This window comes from Cuculus canorus, chromosome 1 (assembly GCF_017976375.1).
Source record: "Cuculus canorus isolate bCucCan1 chromosome 1, bCucCan1.pri, whole genome shotgun sequence".
NCBI classification, from domain to species: domain Eukaryota; kingdom Metazoa; phylum Chordata; class Aves; order Cuculiformes; family Cuculidae; genus Cuculus; species Cuculus canorus.
The window spans coordinates 124,600,352-124,626,168 of NC_071401.1; the positions used below are offsets into that span (position 1 = coordinate 124,600,352).

Sequence of the window (25,817 nt, forward strand, 5' to 3'; positions counted from 1 at the left end):
CTATTATTAAATTGAAAAGAAAGAAAATAGTTATTTTGATTGAAACACCGCTAAATATGTAATGTATTAAACCCCTACCCCAAAGAAAGAGGTTTTGAAGCTTTTCTTTCTTCTTCACCTATGTGATTTTCTGAAAAAATCTAACAGTTTTGGAAAGACTGCTCAGCAAAACTTGGGTAATGAACCAGAAATGCTCATTGATGTCATCCCCTCAGTCTTTTTTTTTTTTTTAATAAGTTGTACTGAAGACCTATGAGTACTCCTACTCCCTTTTCACTGCAAAGGAGGTGTGTTGAATGCAACGCTACACGTTAGGTGATTTGAGTATCAGAACTACAAAAAACACCTTGAAACTATGACTTGCCTTTTGAATATATGCTCCTACCTGTGCTAGTGTGAGAGAGGAAAAGGTAGAAAGTAGCATTAAAGATTTTCAGTATCCCCATGCGCACAGTGCTAGCTTTGTGGGACCCTTGCAGAAACCAACCCATGTTAAAAAGTGTCATAGCAAACACTTCATGCCAAATCAGTAGACAGTGAGTGGTAACTGTGCATTAATTTTCTGCCTCAGTTTCCATGCCAGCTAATGCAGCTGTTAAACACCGCAAGTGTTTTGTAAAACTACCTAAACACACAGAGTTATAATTCTGCCCTTTCCTAATTTGCTACAGCTAATTTGAAACCAGGGACTATTTTTTAATACATTTATTCTTTCCAGAGGGTGCTACCTTCAACTTATCTACAGGAAGTTTGTTTTCCCATCACTCTGTCTCCACCAACTCTGCTCCTCTAGTCTTGACTAACTCCAGAAAATCTGTTGTCATCAAGTTCTTGTATGGCAGTTCTCTTCTTCAGATTCCTAACAAATGAATATAGGTCTCAGTAGCGATGTGCAGATGCTCAGTCCACAACTTCTTGTTTTGCAAAATTAAATACTTTTGTTTCTGAATCACCTCACTATGATAATTAACTAAACTTAAAAGCAAATGGCTTTTTAAAACAAACAAACATACATCTGCCCTACACAGAACCTCTGCCCAGTTTTACTAACTTAGCCGTATAAGACTGTAATCCTCCCTAACTGTTACAGACCCATGGCATTGGTTATGAGCTGCTGCAGTACAGGATGAACTCAATTTACATGATACTATAGCCATTTCAAACACAGCACCAGTAAATGCAATGACACACCTAAATACGGTTCCACAGGACCCATATGGCTTTCATTACCTTTTAACACTTACTACTACCCCTGCTTCAGAAGGGTGTGTCTCCTTTCAGTGTTTTCTCTTTGCCACATATTTCCCGACAAATGCCACAGTCTATGTGTTCCAGTCTGTGGGTCTTGTAGGCCCAAGATCAGCAGAGGTTAATACCATTCTCCCATCACTGAGTTTTCTTGAGGCTCAGTAGTGAGATTTCATAAAGATCTATTTAATCCCATTCTGCCTCTGACCTCAGCATGATTTTCTAAAGATGTAAACTTTGTAAATTTTACAGAAAGTTCTCTGATTTCTCTGCCTAAGATTTATTTCACATGGGATTATATCTTTTCCCCTGTACCTTTTCTAAAGAAATCCTAGACTTGGTGCTGAACTGAAAATCCTGGAGTTCCCTGCAAAACCAAACAGCAGGTGGACTAGCAGCAACTGAAACACAACTCATTTCCCACTGAAGTACCTTAGTCCTGACCAGCAGGATGGCACAGAAATACAGAAGTGTAATTCAGGTCCACTCTCTGGGTTCTTTGGAGTGACTATCAAAGAGGCCATCTAGCACAGTAGGCATGGTGAGTTTTAGAGTCTGGACATCCATATCCATAAGACACATCAACCCACTTCACACAAACTAGATGCAGATACAAAATTACACTGAGTTTGAAGATGTGATAGGGAGAGGCAGTAAGTACTCTCTTCATCATCCAAAGCATTTTTATTTGTAAGCCTGTGCTTTTATCCTGGTTATCCAAGAACACCACCATATCAAAGCTGAATAACCACCAAGAGGATGAGTTGTCCATCTGTAACAAGATCACATGCACGGCTAAGGATGTTCTTGAAAAGATTACAAGTCTTTCTGCTAGAATCTGATCCTCTTGCCTATACCTCAGCTTCATGCAGTGGTCAGTAGAAAAAAAAACCACAAAACCCCAAAGGCAACCTTATGCTCTGCTTTTGCAGGATTTCTCCATGAATTGTGATTGCTTCTGCCCTTCCTCTTTGACTATGCAGACAAGCTCAGTGCTGGTCCCACTGGAAATATCTGGCTTCAAGCACATTTTTGTAATGCTAACACCTTCAGTGTTCTATTTGGACTTTCCAGGAAAAATGTTTTTGTTTCAAAACAAAATGATTAAAAAGATACAAATAACAAAATGTCTGTTACAGTAAACAGAAGTCCTTGCAACTACACAGTAGTTTCTATTGAAATCCCACCAGTCGTCTTATTTCTTGATAGATAGGGGCAGCCAGTTCTTTGGCTTTCTCTGCTCCATTCTCTAAAACCTTTAACAGATGGGATTTGTCTTCCTGTAATTTCTTGATCTCATTTCTGATAGGTGCAAATTTTTGAATAACTGCCTCTGCTACCACCATTTTGTACTGAGCAGTGTCAAGACCAGCAGACTGGTGCAGCACTTCTTTGATGCTAAGCCCTGTTACTGCAGCATGAATGGACACGAGATTGGAGACACCAGGGCGACCATCTGGGTCATAGGTCACCTCAGATGTAAAGTCAGTCACAGCCTTGCGGAGCTTCAGCACTATTTCATCAGGGCTGTCTGCAATGTTAACAGTAGCTAACTTCTGTGGGTCTGACTTGGACATCTTCGCTGTTGGATCTCTGAGGGATTTTATTTTCTTTGTTGTACCTAAAAAAAGAAAACAGAATAATTATAGACACAGACAAAGCTTTCTTAGGACAACTCCTAAGAATGCTTTGTAGCAGCATGAAGTTCTATTTATCCCTGCTTAAAAATGAGCTGTGAGCACAATTGTGTATGCTCCTATTTAGTCCTTAGGCCTTCTACATCCTCCTAGGCCACTTCTCCCATAAACCAAATGAGAACCTGCTCCATTTCTCCCCTCCTCACTAAGCAGTAACTTCTGTTTGGACACTTCCTAATATTTTCTGTGGCTACATGCCGATCTTCCCTGGAAAGTACTTCCTCCCTTGTATTCCTGGCACTGAGGAGAAGTTACCTAGAAAGCATGGACTACACATTACTGAAAGGTTCTGTGACAGTGGAGAAACAGGTTAAATCCACTGGTAAAAAAGAATCCCAGAACAGTTAATCTCCTCACTTTAAGAAAATCTTCCACCCAAAATCTCTTGGTAATTCTCCTAAATATCAATAAAGACAGTTATGATAAGATCTCTAGCTGGACACTAATTAGCTCCATTAGAGGGAAAGCACTGTTCAGAAAGGACAGGCGCAGATAATGCAAAAACTACTAAGATATATGTGTGCACGTGAAATAGAATAGTAGCATAAGGGGAACATTGCAAAGTTTTCTTTAAGAGCATAAGCTCAAACTGTTTCAGTCTTTCACCAAGAAACACCATTCAAGGAGTACACACTGATCTAGAAAGTACTCACACTGATTGTTTTTAGACATCTCATAGAGCCAACAAAATCACCCGCATACTCCTCAGATATGCTGTGTACTCAGTGAAAGAATAAGCATCCTTCCAGTGTACAATTCTGACTGCTCAAGAAAGTGCTCTGTTCTGAATCACTTTTTGGAAGAGTCTGTCTCTTTTCTGTACATTTGAAGAAGTCCAGGTAAACTGCCTACAGCTAGTGAATCTGAATAGGTTTCTAACTTCTCCATTCGTGTAGGATATTTCATTGGTTTGCATACACTTGAGCACTAATGAAGGTATGCTTTTCATGAGAGAAGTTTAAATGTTCTTTTTTTTTTTTCTTTTCAAATTGCACTTTTCATTGCCTGGGAAATAGTCATGCCTGCATCATAGGCTGCACTCAGCTCCTTATTACAGTGCTTAGTATTTAATCGTTCATTAGAAACTGCAGAACTTGCAATATCTAGTATTCTCTAAGTTCCACTCTGGGTCTAATACCATTTTTGTCACTGAGGCTTGAAAACTGAGAAAGGTTTATTACTGCCTGTCTTTTCTAAGGTGAGAGCTCCTTGCCCTTTCAGGGGCGAAGGTCTTTGCTGTGCATTCCTCTACTTACTTACAACAAAGATGCAATGCTTCTTCTTTGCCCAATTCTTCACGTTTCTTAACATGCCATTTGTGCCATCTGACTCCTCCTCACCCCCCGGCCTATGACCTTGTAGCTCAAGAATGGCTAAGAAGATTTTCCTTATAAGTCTTTCTGAGTCTAAGACCACAACTAGAAAGTCGAATCTCTGGAAGAGACCCGTACTGAAATACACAAGTATATAATAAACACACTGGAAGTTTTTTTTAGCATTGTAGCTTCACCTACAAGCGGCTCAGCATGCTTAATGTAAACATCTACCATTCAAACATGGAACAAGTCTGCTTGCTAGAAATCTCTTGTCTTGTTCCTCACATGTCTCTTGAACTAACAACGTGGAGCAGAGACCCTACTCTGAAAAGGTCCAGTACTTAAAGAGCAAGGCTGACTGGTAGCAGCAGAGAGCATCTGGTCCCCTGGACTAGAATACCAGACATCTCATACATCCCTCTACCGGGGCTTTATAAAGCCTTATGCCTGTCTGGGGAGTTCGATTTCACAGCCTGTAGTCGCTTGTAATTTTTTTTTCTACTCTCTTAGCATCAGTTTGCTCCCTTTTCTTGGTCTTTGAAACTATTTCCACAATATTTAAATCCATCTTCAACCTTGAAGTGCAGGGGTGGAGGGAAAATTAAAAACAACAAACCAAGACGAACTCACTTAAAATGGCTTTGGGCACAGGAAAGAATTCTCCGTATTTCTTGTTGAAATGTTGTGCTATATCTTGGGCTAGTTCCAGGTGCAGGATTTGATCTTCTCCAACAGGAACATGTGTCGACCTTTTAATAAAAGACAGATACAGGAAACTCAAAGCTCTCCAGTTCTGCTGAAATGTTAGTCAAGACTGTCACAGCTTCTGCCATGACTGAGGGCCAGGCTGAGCCAAACACTGAGTCCCGGCTAGAACCCAGCTAGGTGCTGTGGGAACAAGATCCCAAATTGACTGTATGCCAGAATGAGCCTGCTTTTTGTGCTGAACTGAAGCACATCTCCAAGGGCAAAAATAACTCTTTGTGAAAACAAACACGGTAAAAAAAACAATAAGAGCAAATCACTGGACTTGTCTCAAAGAGAGGTTTTTGTAGTATGTTCTGCTGTCTCTTCAAAGATCAAAAAGCATGTGTTGTAATGTGTGAACAAAGAAAAGATCTGAAAGGCATAATGCATAAGCACCTTGCCTTGTCAAATCTCAGGGAAACTTAATTTGTTGAGAAGTTACTACTATGGATTTATCAAGGGGAAGGAAAGAAGAGAGTGGTTCTTCATCATGGGTCACCATTGTATAAATATCATATGGACCATCGCACCTCCTGCCACAAATGTTATCTTTCATAGATTAGAACTGTTAGGATCAAAGGATCACTTGAACTTCTGTATTGAACTGCTTAAATGCAGTTCTAGAGGAAAACACAATCTGCAGAGGACATGAGGAGGTGAAAAATCCATTACTTCCCCTGGTGATTCTTTCCCACAGTTAATCATACTCACTAAAAATCTATGATTCTTTTAGATGAGGCAGACTTGAAGTCTTGCCAGCTTCTGATTACTCTTCCCTCCCCCAGATTTTTTTTTCTAAGGCTTGCAGGGTATTCAGCTCTGAATCTTGGATGTCTTCCAGTGTAAGGAAGTTCACCATGCATCTTATAAATTCCCAGAAAATTTCAGTTCAATACGGTACTCCTTCCTTGCAATTCTGAATTACTGGGCTGACATCCAGGATTCAATTTGTCCACCTTTATTCCACACCAAACATTCAGTGAGGCAACTTAAAAACAGCTACAGTAGCCAATAGGAAATCACACTGGCCTACAACTAACAGAAAGAAAATCAGTTACTATAATCAATATACTTCAAGCAGGTCAAAAGAAATGTTTCCATATGCCAAAATGCTTCCATATTCATGAAATCTGCCACCAAACAGAAGACATATTGTCTTCATAAATGCCTCTGCCTGATTCTTTGCCTTTTTCCTTGCTATTTTTTAAATATTTCTCTCCTAGTGCTATTTTTACTTCTTTCATATATTTACCTTCTGTCCTGTCTCTTTGATCCTCACTTCATCTGAATTAGTACTCTTTCTCCCCTCCTCCAGCTCTTAACTCTTCTTCATGACTGCTGTTACCTTTCCGTGTTTCCATTTCTTCCTGAATCTTGTTCCTTAGATTATGTTTTTACATTAAATATTTTTTAATTAAAGATATTATGTCAAATTTCTTCAAAAAGATATTGTTTCTCTTTCATGTTCTTGTTTTGTGCTCTGTCTGAACAGCCTGCTGTTAATACATATGGTAGCAAAGAATCCACAGGCTTTACTAAGGAATGATGAATAAGATGATTTTTTAGAAATAGAAAAAACATACATGGTTGAGCTCAATCAAAACACAGTTATTTCTGATAAAGTTAGCTTAATTTCGCCATTAAGCACTACTTGACACTCAAATGGGACTTGCTGCTTAGAAGATTATTTTAATGTTTGAATCCATTCTAACTTTTCCTTCCCGTTATTTTTAGTTAAAAATCAAGTGAATTAGAAATATCATCTACTGGGCTTCTAACAGTACTGATTTCCCTTACTAATGCTGACTTAATATTACATTTCTCTAGACTGATTTTTCTGAGTTAACAACTCGCCCATCTTGGTTACTCTGTCCTTCTGAAGTCCCTGCCCTCAAAGTTCTGTATTACGTCTCTGTCCCAACAAATATTCACAACTTCACTTCTGAACAATTCTACTAAATACATATGCTCACAACATAAAAATAATTAACCCACAGTGCCTCATCTCTGACATTTACCTATTGAGACAGTTTGAAACATATTATGAATTGAAGTTTAAAGCATATTATCTTACGGGAAGTGTCCCTGCCCATGGCAGGGGTGGTTGTAATTGGGTGATTTTTAAGGTCTTTTCCATCCCAAACCATTCTACGACTCCATGGTTCTGCAAAATACAGTCAGTCACGACAACGCACCACACATCCTGTCAGCTAGGCTACAAACATGGGTATGCCAAGTCATCAGTCCCTCATTAGGGTGTATTACCATTGCAGCACATAGCACACCACACAAAACTGAACTAGCCCAGCTATCAGAAGGTGCAGTAAATTACTCACTTTTTCATCAGTATCAACAGGCCTACCCAGAATCCCACACTAAGATGGGCATACTATATATAGTGAGCTCAAGTATCTCTATAGTACACTGCATGAAATAAAGCATAACTACTTCAAAAAATATATGTATATGTACATGTGTGAACATGTAATATGTATAATTAAACATCAATGTGTTATAATTCCCTGGGAGTTGTTCTGAAGTTACCAGCTTTTTCTCTTTACGTCCCTGTCAGTTGCTTTCAAACCAGGCTAGATTTCAACCAGCCACTTGAGAAGTAAAAAGAGCTGTCATCCATTTCCAATCTTCAGATCTAATCACACCCAGCTTCCCCACTTAATAAGTTAGCATGTTGACCTGATGAACATTCATTCTTATGCAGCTGAACAGACATTGCCTGTGGGCTCACATTCTGCCTCTTACTTGTACAGCAAGATATCGGCTGCTTGAAGCACAGGGTAAGTCAATAAACCAACAGTTCCTTCGTTATTCTGACTGGCACGCTTCATCTATTTGTGAAAGAAAAATAGAGAGAAATCACCCTTTTGGTTAACAGTAGCAAAGTCTATGACTTTAATTAATTAGAATTCCAACAGATTTGAGCAACTTATTGTGTAACTCCAGAGAAAACTGCACCATGTAAAATTCCCTCCTTGTGAATACACACATCCCATTTTATATCCTATATTTATGAATTTCTCTACAGTGGTCAGATAACGTAGTGAGGAGAAAACATAGGCTTGTGTTTTCTTTCTGTTTGTAATCTTACTAATGAAAAATGATTACAAATAGAAAACAATCAGGCTCGGTTAGTCCACTTATTACTGACAACATACTTTTTAAATAGCATTTTCAGCAGTAAGATTTTGAGAAACTTTATAATAAGATATAAAAAGGCATTAATACCTGTGTTTCACAGAAAAAAGATCAAGACATAGTGATCGCACACAGTGACTAGGAGAGTCAGCAACACGTAGAAGGAGAACCCAGAACTATAGAGGCCAAGTTCAGTGTTCTCTCCATCAGTTCATGCTGCTTTCAGCAATCCACCCACTGTCCTGAAACCCTGTATTGCTCTAGGATATGGATCATTTAAGCCAAGGTAGTCAGGCTACAGATACTCATTCTGTTCTAGCAATGGCATATCTACTTTTTGCTTTTAATAATATTAAGATACACTAAAATCCTTATAATCGTAATTATTTCATTAAGACTATTCAAATATCTTTAGATATCTCTCATACAGATCCAGTCTTCTCTTTACATCTCTAAATGCCTAGGGTTCAGTGGACCTAATTTGCAAAGGCTAGCACCTGTAGCACCTATCTGTAGATTTGGAAAGTCAATCCAGTCAAAATTGGATTTAAGAGCTTAACTTTAGAACCTCAGGTTTGAAAAGGTTGCCTTTAATCTATGCCATGCATTAACGCTGTTGCTGTATTTAAGTTTTACTGTTTTTATTTAATTAAGAAGAAAAACATGAAAAAAGAAAACATCTGGAGGTATTTAAGACTGCTCTGAACTCTGCAAGCCAAACTGCTCTTAAGATTTTTTTGATACTTCTCTCTCCTGCCCTTTGGTTTTTCTTCTTGCTATGTGCCAAAACACAATACAATGAAATTAAATGCAAGAATTCAGTTGATGCAGTACCAAGATTAAGATAACGAGCACTTGAAACTTGTAAAAGCAAACATTTAAGGTGCATTAACTTTATCACTCAGCACATTTTTAATATCTATAATTTCTATACCCCTCTTCCAACATATGCTTTTTTTGCACCCGCTCCGATAAAACATACAGAAAACTCACTTTTCACAGTAGAAAAAGAAAAGCTGTTTATAGAACTCCTAATTAGCAAGAATCAAGGTTTCCACTGCAATATCTTGTTGTTGTTTTGCATTATTAAGTAAGCATTGAAATAACTCCAAGCATTCTAGCAAAATCAGTTTAATAACACTGAACAACCCTCCCATTTAGTACAGTTTCTGCAAGTCTCTGCCAAAAATATCACCCTGTAGCTTCCAGATGAAAAATATTCATTGAAAGCAATAGACCTGGAAAGACACATTATGCTACTTCCATCATAAGAGTAAAGGATTAGTTAAACCTAAAGCAAGGATAACCAAGGTACGTTTGGAACTTCACAGAGAACAACTATTTCAAGGACAGCAGTCCTAATGAATTCCTACGTATTTCTTTTCAATATGAAAGTGTCCATACCTTCCACTGGGGCAAGCGTAGCAGACGTGGCACGTTAGTTATGCACCCAAGAATCCAGGCAAGTTCTGCATGCTCAGGAACCTGGAAGTACCAAGTCACAATCAATTTTAATCTGCATTGATATGCTTATGTTTTCAAAGTCAATATAGATAAACAGTAAAAGAGATCAGAAAACCATCTATTTTTGTCTATTATTTTTTTATTAAGGTCAAGTGACAAGCTAATGGAAAATTCTGGACACTGCATGGACAGAACACAATATAGTCAATCAGCATAGAAAGATTCTTAATCCAGTGATATTCTAAAAAAGAAAGAAAATGCTTTAGCAATAACATAGTTGAATGCACATGAAAAATAACCAGCTGCTGGCTACAGCTTCCTCACATTTTGAGATAATACATTAAGAGTTAAAAAACCTCTTTGCCTTTTTCAAGGCTTGCAACAAGTTACTTAAGCTTCATTTCTTCTGTATTCTGCCTTGAATGCACTAATTTTCCTCACCAGCCTCACCTGAGCCCTCCACCCACCCTCTCTGCCCATGGTCCCAGGAGCCCCATTTGCGCTCAGCCCAAACTGCCTCCGGTCGGTGCCTGAGCTCCGTTATACTGCAGCATGTCTGGCAGTACAATAACTGCAGGTCCTTCACAGAAACCTGATCTAACAGCCAAGGAACAAGAGGAGCTGGGCTGCTCCACAAGGCTGTAGTTGCAGACAGCCACAATCTAGGCAGGAACAGTTACCTCCCTGACTAGGACAATGTCCTACAGTATTTAATCAAGGCAGAGGTGGTGATGGTTACAGTCGGCTGATTATCAGACATAGCAAGGTAATTAGTCAATCCAGGAAGTCCAGTGAGAAAATTGAGGCAGCAGGGACAGGGTTGAGCACAAGTACAACGTGAGGTAGCTCAGGTGGAGACTGGGGACCTGAGCTTAAGTGGAGCTCCTGGGGCACTGGGCAGACAGTGCAAGGGTGGAGGGTCCAGGTGAGGCTTGTCAGGGCTTTGGGTACACCAACAGATCTTAATGACCCTGAACTGTCTGCAAAACAGGGATAAGAGCTGAAGTCAAACTACAGTACAGCCTGAATTGTGGCTAAGTTTGTCCCTCAGTTCTGCAATCCTATCAAAGCTAACGCTGATCTGCAGGTGAAAGAGAAGGGTCAGGCCTCCATAAACCGTTTGCTACAAGGGTGGTTCGAAAAGATGAGAGGAAAGAAGATCCCATTTAAGATCATTCAACAAACTCTTCATTTAACATTCTGGGGAGACTGTGGTGATGGTGGAATTTTAATAGTTTCGGAAAGACATCAGACAGAGAGATTGCCCCCCTCCCGGTAAGTGGAAGACTTCCTACAGGCACTGACAAGAAATGTGCTGTGCAACAGTCTCTGTTGGATGAATCCATGTTTAGCTTTTTTTATGCACACTCTTCATCTTTTGCATTTCAAATATTCATTTTAGGATTAGTAAAAGAGGCAAGCTGATGGCATATGCTGTTCTTTAATTTCTTTCCTATCATTTTGTCTGTTGTTACTTAGCTATATACATGATAATTATCAGAGGAAAAAGGTGATCTATGTCCCTCTCCTTTGCTCACATATTTGATTCACCCTTTTCAATATTAGCGGGTTTGGATGTCTAAGAGCATGCGATCCATTTCAAAGATGTTCAAAACTTCAAGCTTGCAACATGATATAACAACCAGATGGAAAGCGGTAGAGAGTGTCTGTTAACAAGCAGGAATTACTAGCACTGTTAATGGCAATTCCTTTGTTGTCACGTTTTAATGTAGTCATTAGACTAATTCAGTTGTCACTGTTGTATAGAGGTATCTGACCTCAAAACAACAGCTCAGCAGTTAAGAGATATAAAATATTCCAGGCTAATTCTCTTTCCCTTCTTTTTGCCTTTCCTACAGTTTTTTCCCCTTTGTTCTTTTAACTATCCCATACTTACTTGACCTGCAATCTTCTGTGCACAAGACAAAGTGCAGCAAGATGCACCAAATGTACCTTCTGCAAGACACAGAGTAAATTGAACTTCATAGAAAATACTAAGCTCAAGGCCCCTATTTAATTTAGAAGGAATCACCATCTGGTTCAAAGTGGTTTCTCATTCCTTTCTTCTAGTCACGGATAAAGAGGAGATAGTGCTCTGTTGCACTTGTGTTGACAAGGACTCCCTTTAAAAGCTATGCAGTCATTGATCCAGCTCTGTCAGACGCTGCTTCCGCAGTCAAGACTGCACGTGTGTTTCATTGCATTGGTGGCTTTAACATTACATCAGTTACCAAAACACCAAGTGATCTAAACAGCATTTGTTGAATCTACAGTTCTGGGTCTTAGCATGTTATACTCATTTATGATCCTCAAATACACACAGTCCTTTCCTAAGTAAGGCTAGAATGTTGAATATTGTGAAGAAAAAGCCTGATAAAAGGCAGAGAAAATACAAAAAAGTGCACAGAAGGGATTTCAGTTAGAAAAAAATTCAGTACTGGAGCCTAATGAGTTAACATTCATCACCCAAATTGCAGTAACTGACTGTACATTGGTCTGTGAATCAGGAGGTAGTAGGCTTAAACCACAAATCATTTGTCAGACTAAATCAAGGTTTAAGCTACTGTGTTTTACTTGGCAAGAGGGGCGGGTAATTGCCGCCTTTGGTCAGTCACCGTGCATCAGCTCAAATGTGATTATTCATTAAGCTACAGTACTCCATCACTTTGATTGGGTAACTCTGGATACAAAGAAACTGGGAGAAGCGAAGATGCATATGATACCAGTATAATAAACACACAGTTTACTCTTCCTTTGTGGCACTGAGCAAAACCAGTGGATCATAACTGGGAGAAAACACTCTCTTGGATAAACTCAGTCAGCCTCTTCCTCCAAGCTCATTTAAAATTCTGAGTTAAGATCTTCACCAAACAACCAAAACGTAAGGATGTAAGAAATAATATTGTACCGGATCGCAGCAGAGGTAGCTGTAGCCTAGCACTGTTTCCAGGAGTGGCAACAAGAGACGGGATTTAGGGTAAGCCCATGAGCCTATCTTCTCCTCATACTTCTCCAGCATCCATAATTGTTGTACTGGGGGATATCAGAAAGTATTATCCCTGGTCCAGTCCTGTTAGGATCCTTGTTTCCCATGGAAGTAGTGATATATATCCTTTTCTGAACCTGCTTTTAATGCCCACTTCACAACTATATGCAGCAACAAGCTCCAGAGGTTCCATGTGTAAAGAGGTACTTTCATTTATCGACTAAACAACTTGTTCACTAGTTTTGAACGCCGCCTGCTTCTTGTATCGTACAAATTGGTGAACTGTGCTTTTCTGATTTTGTAAACTCTGATAGCACCTACACTCAGCCTTTTTGTCTTCAAACTGAAGCAACCCAGAATTCTATTTTTTTCCTTTTAAGGCAACTACTCTACCTGTTGCAGCATTAATTTCCCTTCTTTTTATCATCCGTAATTCACTTTCTTCTTGAGATGCAGACTAAAGCTCTACCCAATATTCAAGATACAGGCACACTAAGGTTTTGTATAGTGACAAAACACCAGCTCTGTCTTGTTATCAGTACCCTTCCTGGTGATATGGCAATGACGACAGACTGTTGGCTTTTTTCAGAATTACTTGTGTTGAGTCAATGATTTCAGAGAAATGCCAATGATGACCCCAAGACTTTTTTCCTGCATTGTAGTTCAGTTCAAGACTGTGTAAGGAAGGTTTATGTGACTTTCACCTAGATGCTTTACTTTCTGTTTAAAGCTCTTCCACCACTAATTTGCCTACCCACTCTATTTTTTGAGTCCTTTTTGAGATCTTATCCTTGGCATAGCATCTGACTACTCAAAAAAACTTGTCTTTGCCCACAAACCTCTCTTCACTACTTTCTTCAGGTCATGAAGATGTTGGCCAGAATTGCTCCCAGCATAAATCCCTGAGGGAAATAACTACTGACTGCCATTCAAAAAAAAAAGTGATTGCTATACCCTGTTCGGCTTTCAACTCTATACAGCTCAAGATAAGTAATGAACGTTTCCTCCAAAACATTATTTTTAAAGTGAGAATTGATATAGAACCTTGTCAAAGGCTTTTAGAAAAATTCTAATCCATTATGTTCCTGGGATGCTCTTTGTCTATATGCTTACTGACACACTCATAGAGTTCAGCAGTTTAGTGAAACAGTTTCCTTTTAAAGAAACCATAGTGACTCTCCAAAAGATACTGTTTACTCATGCAGTCAGCATCCTATTTTTCATGGAAGACTGTAACATCTCTGGTAAGACAAAAGTCAAAATCATCAGTTTGTATTTTCTGGGGTTCCATTTAGAACACTCTGCTTGTGTACTGCCAAGATGACTTCAATCTACTGTTCCTCTGGCTCAGGGACCTCTGATGGTGGCAGAGTGCACACTTTGGTCACTAGTTACACTATTTCAGAACTGAGTTTTCCCAGACTTCCAGCTGAACGTCTTCTGGTGTCTAAGATGTAAAATTTACCTAATGGTTTCTGCAAATTTCCCACAAACTGACTTAGCTCTTCCGATTTGCTGCTACAGCTTGCATAAAGCAGCAACCTTCCTAACACCTTCTGCAGTAAAGTCCAATACCAAGAACTGTGACTTGCCCTTAGGGCCTTATCAACTCTGAATGTCTCCTATACTTAGCACTCACTGATGCTGTAAAAGACCTCCTGTTTTTGATGCAAGACCATTTAGTTATCAGCTGAAGAATACTCTGCAGGGTGCTCCACAAGTTCTTTTTCAGCCCTCTCAATTTTTTGTTTAACAAAAATGGGACTTGCCCATTTTATATGCTTTTTGTTTTTCTAATTTGGGCAAGTTTTCCCTTCTGAAAAGCTAATCTTTTCCTATGATTGCATCCTATATGCTAACTTACGGAACTATGGAAAGGGATTTGCTGGACTGAAGTTCTCTTCATGAGTGCTGTCATGCATTTAGCTGTTGGATTTGTTATGTTTTTTTTCTTAAATACACTTGTTTTTATGTAAATACAATCTCCAAGATAATTGCAGCTTTCTTGCTTTTTTTTTTTTTTTTTTAATTTATTTCTGACAACTGGCCTTCATTTTCACCTATATCCCTTTCTTCAAATGGAACATTCATGTGCTTTATTCAGTCTGCTCTCTCCAGCCACTAAGCTGAACATCGCTATACTGAGGTTGCTACTACTGAGAGTTAAAACATCCTGAAGTAGGTCCTGTGCACCACCCAAAGGCAAGTGTAGAATGGCAGCATTTCTAGCAGACTGTAAAACTGGGAAGCATAATTTATTGTATCCAAAAATTTTATCCATATGTCTCATCCTGATAAAGGCTATATGTGGAGAGCTGAAGTGTAATACTCTTGCAAATCTATACTAGATTTGCAGCTTCTCTCATCTCAACTAACACCTCCCAACCACTATCATCAAACTTGATCAGTGGTCAGTAGTACAATCCCACTAACACATTTTCTATTAGATTCTGGTATCTTCACCTACAAGGATTTTTATTTTCCCATAGTATTATGGAGAGAGGCAATCCCTCCAGTAAATTCAAACAATGAAATGAAACAGGGAAAAACATCTCATTTTTGTATCAATCTGTCAAATGACTTTCAGTTGCTTCCTGTTCTGTTAGGTAGCATTTATTATGCCATTGCAAGGAAGACTTTTGTCAAAGGATTACTTTTCACACAATTTTCATTAGAAAGAGTAGGACTGTCAGAATGGTCTTTTGCTTGACTTTTTCATTTCCTTCCTTCCTTCCTTCCTCCCTCCCGCTCTTCCTTCCTTCCTTCCTTCCTTCCTTCCTTCCTTCCTTCCTTCCTTCCTTCCTTCCTTCCTTCCTTCCTTTCTTTCTTTCTTTCTTTCTTTCTTTCTTTCTTTCTTTCTTTCTTTCTTTCTTTCTTTCTTTCTTTCTCAAAATCTATATACAACTCTAGGAATTAAGAGTATATAGAATTTCTACCAATTAAGGTTATTCTGTGTACATGTGAACCAGTAAATAAATTAATTTGGTTTGTATTTTTAAATCTGACAACAGAAGTACCCTCTGGAGCTGTAATGTACCTTATATAGCCTTCCGTTCCACCTTCCTGAAACAGAACAGATAATAACAAGCTTAGCTCTTCTCCAATGACGACATCAGCAGTGCTCTCTCCCCTAAACACCCCAGTACAAAAATACTACAAATCACAGAAAAACAGAATTACATCTCCAACGAACAAAACTCACAATCAGTGATAGTTACTGAACTACATGTCAAACCAACTTCCAAGGATATCACAATCACCGGTAACTCCGAAAATCAGCAATTTATTCCATTAAAACCTTCATGTCAAATCCAGCTACTTTTGTGTCCTGAAGGAATATATATAATAGCCTGTTTTCAATATAAACATTACTTTCTCAGGAAATAATTTTGAAGCTTGGCTGAAATTATTTGAAGAACTAATAATCTTTTAAGTCCTCTATTTTTTGTTTCCCTTACAAAGCCAACTATTTCCCACCTAGCAGTTTTCACAAAAACGCTTAACCAGATCCATACACTTGAAACCCTCTTTTAGACAGCCCAAATCATACCCTATGCTTTTCTCAGTAAATACATCAAGTTTTTCTCTATTTTCCTGCTTTGTGCTCTAGACCACTTTAACACAGTTTTCTTTCCTAGTCTGTAAAAACCATCAACATTTCTCAAAGGGTCGAGATGGCCATCTCTCTGTTATTACCAGCAACACATTTCCTCCTTCCATTTCCATTGCATTAAGCATCCCCCACAACCTGGCTTAGTAATCACTAATCAAAGAGTTATTTCCAGAACAGACTACCTACATTCCTTCCTTGTGGCCCAACAAGTCCGAGTCTGCACATTCAGATTTATTTTATTTTATTTTATTTTATTTTATTTTATTTTATGACATTTTATTTTATGACATTTATTTAACAGAGATGACCACTTCGAAATGATAACGAGCAGTTATCTAGAAGGCACTAACATCACTGTTTCTTCAGCTGGCTGAGTGCCCTGCTCCTCCCCCTGTACAGACAAATAGCTTCTTTATTGTTTACTCATATAGCAATTTGTTGTTATTAAACCGGGATCGCACTGTGCACTTGGACTATCTCTTGGGTGTTATATGCTGAAGTACAATCTCATGGTTTCTCCCTGCAGATCTATTATTTTGTACTTGACCCCAGCTATTCCCTACCAAGTTATTGCTGCTACTCCCTGGCCACAGCCACAGCTGATGATATATACATGAAAAAAGAATAGCTACTTCAACTCCAAGTAATTCTAGATGACTTCTCCTGCTGAGGCATACAGCTGAAGAGGACAGCAAGCAAAGAGATTGAAGAACAGTAACAGAGGGAAAGGCATGGATACCTTGAGCAGATGTGAAAGCAAGCAAATCAGCAACACCGGAACTCAGCTTTCTGAGGCTTGCTATAGAAAGTTGTGTCAGTAGCTGAAGTGGCCTCCTGCAAAAACAGATGCAGTGTTCCATTTTCAAGATGGATCTCCTCAAATTGCAACCTATATCCCTTCTCTGTAAGGGACTGCCAATTTGCTGCATATCTGTTATGTGGAAACGGCTTCCCCTCAGCAACGTTGCCTCTTTAAGGCCTACATTTTAAACGGACAATAACTTGCAAAGATTTGATATTGACATTGTAAATAAAAAACACACACACCTGGGGAGGTAATCTGGACAGCTATGTAGTACAGGAATCTGAACAGTGGAGGGAAAGTGTCCTAAATCTCATAAGAAATGAAACGTTTTGTAGGACTTTTGTCTCTCTCGGAAGCACGAGATAGTGCTTCCAAAAAATTTAAGAGGCATTTTAGAAGAAAGAGCTGCTCAGATGTATTTTTCTTGACTAAGAGGTAAGATTTTTATTAATGCCTAAAGTTGCAAACAATACATTCAAGACTCTTGGAAATGCATCTCTATATTATACAGCTAGAGAGAATAACAGGGCCATAAATATGACAAATTAGACTCTTGAATCAAATGCATGCAGCAACTGAACACTCAGTGAGATACTTTTATGACAGAAAATTTGACTTTGTATACCCAAATATGGGTATAAACTGCAGGGGGCAGATTTAGACTAGACATAAGGAAGAATTTGTTCACTATGAGGGTGGTGAGGCACTGGCACCGGTTGCCCAGGGAAGTTGTGGCTGCCCCATCCCTGGAGGTGTTCAAGGCCAGGATGGATGGGGCCTTGGGCAGCCTGATCTAGTGGGATGTCCTTGCCCAAGGCAGGAGGGTTGGAACTGGATGATCTTTAAGATCCCTTCCAACCCAAACTATTCTATTCTATGAAATTCCTGTTCAAAAAAATAATGCAAATGTAGGTGGAATATGTTCATGGTTACAAAGGCAACATCTGATTTAAAGAACATCTTAAGCCATGTATCGAATTGGGGGTGGTTATTTAGCTATCACTGAAAAATATATCAGTATTTACAGATTTCACCATTAACTTTGAGCAACTTAATAACTTTTCCTTTTTTTATTTTTGGCTAAAATTTACAGAAATAAGATCTATCTCTCCTTTCTGAAGAGCCTGACCAAGAATACCCCTACTGGAATCAGGGCAGACTGGTTATAAATCCAGATAGAGCACAGTAATTTGCCCCAGGCACCATTTTCCCTTCCTTTATTCATTATGAAATGAACTTGTTTTCAGAAACATTCTTCCAGTCTAACTCACAATAGTGTTTGAATAATTGGCTTGTTGTGTCCAGACAATTGGTGGAGAGAAGAACATCTAACAGCTACATAAAAGTATGAAATAAACCAGGTAAATTAAGAAACTAAAAAAAAAATGCTACTGAACCATGACTTTTCTTCCCACTGAGCTCTACTTATGTCTAGCCCAGTTCTATGGGGAAGAAAACAGAGGGGTGAGAGAGGCAGAACAATTTTCTAAATTAAATAGTCACATACTTCCTCCTATGACAGGAAGTTTTCAATGGACCATGCTAAATGAATGCTCTTTAATGAATTTATAAGCTATGATGCAATGGAAGCTTTTAAGTCCCTCTGAAAATTGGAGAAGAAGTAGTGTGAATCCATTCAAACTCTGCCCACAAAACAAAGCAGCTGGATATTTCTGGAAAATAATAGCAGTGAAACAGTTAGTGCACACATTTAAATTGTTGTATTTTGGCTTTTGGAGTTAAGGCTAAGACAAACTGGCAAATTCCCACCTCTCAGAGTTACTGCTTCAATTTGCAGCACACTGCAAGAATACTGCAGCTGATTACACTCAAAAAATAAATCACCCCATCTGGAAGGCTGAAAACTGTGATTTTTCCATCCAGAAACTGAACATTACGTTGTCCAGAAACTCACAGGACTCCTCAGAGAAGTGTTAGGGCAGCGTATCAACCACTGCCTGCTAAATCAACTCTGATGGAATTTTAGTTTCTCTTGGGATATCGAGCGTGTGTCTATCATGATAGGTGGGTGGACAGGAAAAACAGCCTTAGACCACATAAAAGCAATAGCAGTTTCTAAAATGGTTTTGACTGTGAAGCAGATGAGATACAAGATGGTTATGGGTAAGAACTGAAATGTGTATTGTACCCACCAGGAATCAGAGAAAATGGTTTATACCATATAAGCTTACCATGTGTGCAGACTGCTTATTGTCTTCCTTATTCCCTCCTCCGTAGACCTTTTTGTTTTAATAAAGCATTCTAAGTTTTATGAAAGATGACTGTTACAGCTTTTATCAGTTATGGCACAACTTAAGGAATTTGCTTTTTCTTCTAGTATTCTCAGGATATGTTGTGTAACTTGTTATTCTGTTACTTCTCTTTTATGCCTGGTAGGCAAAAGCAGCCACTCAGGGCATATCTTGACATCATCTTCTCTAAAAACAAAGATAGCTCCATACATCTTGCATCTGTGCTACAAATAAAAATGCCTATTTTTGAAATATGAAATATTCTTATTCTTGCAGAAATTGTCACTTTTCTATGACTTGTCTTCCTACTTAAGAAAACATAATTAAACAAGCTGTAATGAAAGAGCTTCTCTCACTGGGAGGCCATTCTAGTGTACAATGTATTCCACAATTGTGTTTTCCTATACACTCTAAATAAATGTGCTTGTTTATAACCCTTCACAATGTGGTTCCAAACACTACCCTAAATATTCATAATCATCCTTCTTGCTTCTAAATAATTTCCAGTTATCATTTCTTGCTCTTTGTAGGCACTACAGGCACTACTGCCCTAAGCAGGAGTTCAAGTTTCTATATGGTAAAAGTGTGAGAGGTATTTGGTGAACCACTCTGTATATGAAGCCAGCCATTACCTTTCTGTTTATATATCTTATAAACCCCCTATAATTTACAAATGGTAGATTCTGAAGCATATAAACCTAATTTTCATTAAAAATTTCCATTTACAGGTAACTTAGCTGTATACTTGATACATAATAACAGAGGCCACATACCCTCTAAGCAATACAAAGAAAATCAGTCTACTCAAAATGCTTTTTATTTCATTTTACTTGCAAGGCAAGGACGTAACTGAAAACGGTTCTAGGAGTCCAAGACAACTTCACCTGTATCCTTATCATAGTAGCACATTTTGGATCTAGTGTATATATGACAGGTATTTTGTTCTCATTATGCTTTTCCCAGCAGCCAATCTCTGATTGATACTGTTCAGCCTTTTGCCTCTTTGTTGTAGTGGAAAGGATGACAAAATGCGGGAAAACTCTGGAGGCAGGTATTTTGGATAGCTTTGGATTAGAGATTACTTCTGCATAAACCCTGCTGTAAGTAAAAGTCTACTGACAGTGAAGCCCTTACCAAAATGCACATGGCCTTTCGAGAAACAATGTAATCAATTTTTTTTTTCACATATGGCAAACATATTCCAGAGAAGGAATACAAGCAGCAATAGAATGAAAGAACAGAACAGAGTAAGCCAAACAAATAAGCAAAAAAACCCCTTCTTCAGCAATTCTTCAACATTCTTGCCCGGAGAATGCAAGAGGACACCAGAGCATTTACAATAGTTACTACGTGAGCAGTTCCTTTGCAGGAGCTTACCATTACTAGCTTACTCTTGCAGTGTGAGAATTTCATTCTGCTATATACTGCTCCAGAATCATGCTGACGCCAGTTGGAGCTGGCTTTAGTGATTAAACACAAAAGTTCTTATTTCATAATAAATTTATCCCATGATATTTGTTTAAAAAAGTGAACTGAAGTATTAATTATAAGACTGCAGTAGCACCTCTGTGATGTATAGATTTGGTAATTTTCAACATAGAACTGAAAACACATCAATAACTGCAGCATGTTAATCTACTGAGAAGTCTCTCATTTATCAATTTGATCTGGTATTGAAAAGAGAAAGCTACTTAGCCCATAAACAAATACCTAAAGCATTTCTCCATTTGCAGCTGGATTTTCACTGCTTTCCTGATGACCTCTGGAAGCATAACCTATTTCAGTATACAATTGGCTTTGGTCACTTCACTTTACACCTCAGCCAAATGTTTGTAAAGAAAATTGTGTTTTTTAAGACCACCCTTGGAGACTGCTACAGGGGCTGAAAAGGAAAGGCCAGCTCCTTTTCTAAAAACCGAGCAATTATCCAAAATCAAGCAATAAACTTTCTTGATTAGCAATAGCCACAATCCATCTTACAGCTTTGTTTTTAGGAACAATCATCTCAGTATTATGACATTCCATAAAGTACTATTTCATTATCATACTAAACCAATAATCACATTAGCGAGGTTCCTGTCTCTTTCCTCACACCAAGAGCTACACACAGATATTCCTTCTAATTGCTTCCAGAGAAATGTCTGGTCCTGCCAATGCAATTGTAACAGACTATAGTGCACCTCTAGGTATAGCTGACCACTACATAAAGCTTGAGTAGACCTGTTTTTGGGAAGTCAACAAACCATTTCAGCCTGAACCATTAGTAAAACAGTCTGGATTCACAAACAACTGTAATAGTTCTTCTGCTTGCAGTGTGACAATGAGCTTACAAAAATCTGCTAGAACCAGTCACTCCTGAAATTTGCACTGATATATCTGTGATAAGTATTAGTAAGAATACAGATCAAGACATCAGACGCTCGCCACAGAAAGCAAGTACTTAATGGTATAGATTAAGTAGGAAAAAACCCAAACACATTAGATCTGGACAGATAAGGACACCCTGAAAAATTAAAATAAAAGGTAGTCTATTTAATAGGGGCCAGCCTAACCAGCATAACATAAACCCGAATAATCTTTGGTGGAAACCTTTGTATGATAAAGCTGAATATTTTCCAAGTCTAGCTATCTAAAGTTTTCATTGGTTGTTGACTGTATTGGTTCTGTAGAAGCATCAATTACAGTCCTTCATTTCTTGAGTTTGATACTTTCTCTTTGGGGACTCAAAAGACCCAATCTCTGCATTATTATACTGTGAAAGATACAACATGCTTTCTGTGGCTGACTGCAATGTAAGATTCTCACTGATAAGCTGCTAGCTTCAAGGAAAGCCCGTGTTTGCTTTAGCAAGACCTGGAACAGCAGCTGTTTAGCTTTTAGACTCACAAGAACACAAGAAAAGCAACACAGAAACAGATCAAATATCGATATCTGACAGGAATCAACAGAAAAAGAAAAGTGTAAGTACAGAGAAGTATAGATATTGTCCCAACTGTGGTCGCAATGTTTCCTGCAGAGGTGACACCTCAGGTATATAACAGTCCACCACAGACTTTTCAGATTAATTTGTTGAGTCCTTTTCTGAACTCATATACATTTCAGCATGTGCTGTATCCAGTGACAAGGAACTTGTAGCCTAATTGGGGACTTCATGAAATGCAGCATTGGTTTGCTTCTGCTGAATCTACCAGGTGTTAACTTACTTTGATACCTGTCAGTTCATGTTCTTCAGTGGATAAAACAGTTGTTCCCTATCTATTTTCTCCATTTCACTTGTGGTCTTACAAACCTTTACTTGACTTCTCTCTAACCATAACCTGCAAATCATCTGTCTTCTAGGCTGAGGAGTCCTCTCTGTGTATCTAGTCACTGATCCTGTGTTGCTCATTGAATTGTTGAGTTGCTTAAAAAGAAGACAAAAGAAAACTCCAGACTGTTTTTTACCACAACCCTGGCTTGTAACTCACTTTGAGATTATTCCAGTTAATGCCATCCTCAATGTGAATTAAATGAGGTCAGAGTCTAATTAAAACCCAAGCTGGTAACTTATTCGAAAGGGTAAACACATTCAAACAAAGGATAAAATAATTTTAACATATCTCCACTAGAATTCTGAACTAATCTATTTAGATTGGTTTTTTAATACAGAGGAAAAGTGAAGCAGGAAGAGTTATCTGTCGTCATAATTTCAATATCCACCAGGGATATGGAGCTATTACTGCTATTTGTAGTTTGAACACCACAGGAAACTCTGTCTGTAAAGATCATGCTCAAAGGAGAAATGCAATAGCATGATTTCATCTCGCACTGATAAAATTCATACCCTGTGCACCTTTGCAGCTCTGTTGCAAGTTGGACATCCGTTGAAAGATGTCTTCACAAGACCAGAAACTATGACACAGCTGGCTTTGTGGGAAATTACAGAAGTTTGCCATCTCAGAGTCAGTAACAGAAAGTTAATCAGGCAAGAAACTAAGTTGTATTAAAGGAAACTGCTGCATGCAATAAGACGAGGCTGACATATGCCAAATAGGAAGGCAAGCATAGTATCCCTTGGGGTGGTGAACAGAAAAAGCAAATATTTCACATATGAATTACGAGATCAGGTGGAAAAAGGTGCATATGAAAAGGAGGTTTGAGTGAAGAAGGGGAAGAAATCTCAGAGGAGACCAAACTCCTTAATGATTACGACTGAATTGACACAAAACTTACCACGGTAATCACTTATTGGAGATATTGTGCAGCTGGCAGATTAGGTGGCAAGAGCTGATACAAAAAAACATGTTTTACTTGCCTTTATGATTGCACAGACTATGTTTATGCATTTATGTGTTAACCTTTTGACTAAAGTGACACTTAGAGAGCTAAATTAATGCTTTCCTAACAGGTCTTTTCAGTATTTTACTCACAAACCTCACAAAGCCTTCTTGCTCTGCTTGGGAAATCTAAAGTGCACTTATCCTTAAATAGACTTCCCAATCACAGTTTCAGCCACTTCAAAACAGCAGCAAGAGATAAGTTTGAAATCCAACATAGCTAACATTTGCTAGGACCACTGATACAAAGATGTTTAAGGAGTTTTGTTATGCTATGCTCATTCATGAATATTCCTGGAAAACCACTCAATGAGAAACAACTCTAATGTAACAGGAGCACTGACCAGTGATTGTCGGAACAGGAAACACTTCTTTGGGTCAATACCACAGGCAAGGATGGCAGCAGTGGTGTCCAGTATGTTCTGGCGCAGGTCAGCTGGCTCCTTCGGCATGGTGAGAGAATGCATGTCCATAATGCTGTATAGCACTGAGTTGCACTCCTCCTGCAGATTCACCCAGTTCTGAATGGCTCCAAGGTAGTTACCCAGATGAGGTGTCCCAGTTGGCTGAATACCAGAGAAAATCCGATCCATGACCATATTCTGTTACAAAGCATTGGTAAAATTAACAATTGATTTTTTTTGTCAGATTCTTTTGTATTTTAAAGTTATGAATAAAGCCTCACTTGTGCCTGTCTCATCTCTACTCCTATTAGTGTATTCATGTATACCTTACTTCAGGACTGACTAAAAATAACTGCAATAAGTCAGTGAAAATACTCTATCTTATTGCAGAGAAGCTGACATCATGTGTAACTTTAAGCTGTCAGGCTGCATATGCAAACAAATATAGCTGTAAACAACATCAGTGAAAACTAGATCTCAGAAACCAAGTGGAGATTATTTCATCCTTTTTTTATGCCATAGCTGTATGTTTCTCTTTAGTACATAAACCACTCTGATACAGAAACTTAGAATCATCTTGTAAAGACATTCAGACATTTTTGCTGTAAACACATGCAATATCCAAGCAGATTGCCATCATAACTTCCATGAACATTGAGGTCTTATTTTTCTGGCTGCAAACAACATTTTGAATGATTCCTGAAAGAAACCTAGACCTTGACTAGGACTAGGTCAAAGAATAATGAAGGAGATTATTGAAGTTCTGAAACTACTCATCTTGGCAGCAGTAAAATTTCTAAAAGGGTTCTACAAAGAATACAGCTATAGCTCAAAATGACACCTTGAATACCGTGCATACATCAGTACCAGTAAAATGTCAACATCTGAAGTGGGTTCACAGAGAAGCAGCCAAAACTGATTAAGAAGCAAAGGCTGTGAGCAAAGATTAAAAAGTTTAAAACATGTATAGCTTGGCTAAATTACAGTTACCATGTTGGAAAGTTTGTTTTCCTGCATCCCAACCCCTCATCTGACCATTTTCTCAAAGCTCTAAGCTGTCAGTGTATGATCAATTACCTCCCTGAACCCTTCCAAAGAATTCCACCATATTCAGAAGTAACTCAGCAATGCTTTATGTGAAAATGCCTGCTACATGCCAAGTTCCAAGACCATGCAAGACTGCTCCACTTATAGATGAGGGTCCCATCAACCTCAGCAGGGAGTCCCAGCTTCAAAATAAAAATTCTCAGACTCTGCTCTGCGGCAGGAACATCAACTTCACTGTGCCTCTGGCTGCATGATTTTTTTTCCTGCTAAATATTATAGGCAACATCTAAAAGTGGAGAGTATTTACTGGTGTAGTTTGTTTTAATTTCTGTGAAGCTCTTACAGATGTATGGGGGAGAAAAAAAGTCACACAATTATGAAACCACACAAAATGGCAGCAAAAGTCAAGGCCAAGTACCATTATTTTGAACTATTAAAAAGGAACTTCAAATTGACATAATTCACTTTGATCCAGTTTCAAGAAAAATTAATAAAAGTGCTTCCAAGTTGAATAAGACTTTTTACTTTCTAAGCATGATTTATAGTTCACAAAAACCTAGCCCATTTCCTTCAAAATTTGCTGAAAAATTATCTTTGCTTTCAAAGTAAGCTTGGTTTTCAGATCAAGACAATTTTCTTATCCAATGTTTAAGTATTTGTGCTGACAGATAAGAGCAGGTTTGGACTAGCACCCGTGCTGGCTTCTCCTGCTCTTACAAATACCTACACACTTAAGTCCAGGTGGTAACCCTTCACCCCATCTCAAATA

The 25,817-nt window shown here is 38.5% G+C and overlaps 1 protein-coding gene across 2 annotated transcripts in view; it reads right to left on the reverse strand.

The window, feature by feature from the left end:
- Positions 1–418: 418 nt before the first annotated feature.
- WARS2 (tryptophanyl tRNA synthetase 2, mitochondrial) overlaps positions 419–25,817 on the reverse strand; it is a 49,293-nt gene continuing 23,894 nt past the window's right edge. The window contains exons 1-6 of one of the 2 annotated variants that reach the window (XM_054055804.1): positions 24,283–24,332; positions 23,942–24,199; positions 9,566–9,646; positions 7,769–7,854; positions 4,892–5,010; positions 419–2,869 (exon numbers count right to left, since the gene is read on the reverse strand). In XM_054055804.1, coding sequence (XP_053911779.1) covers positions 2,421–2,869; positions 4,892–5,010; positions 7,769–7,854; positions 9,566–9,646; positions 23,942–24,199; positions 24,283–24,321 — 1,032 coding nt within the window. In that variant the 5' untranslated portion in view covers positions 24,322–24,332 and the 3' untranslated portion in view covers positions 419–2,420. Of the gene's footprint in view, positions 2,870–4,891; positions 5,011–7,768; positions 7,855–9,565; positions 9,647–23,941; positions 24,200–24,282; positions 24,333–25,817 lie in introns of those variants that run through there. The other variant, XM_009556825.2, reaches the window with a different exon arrangement.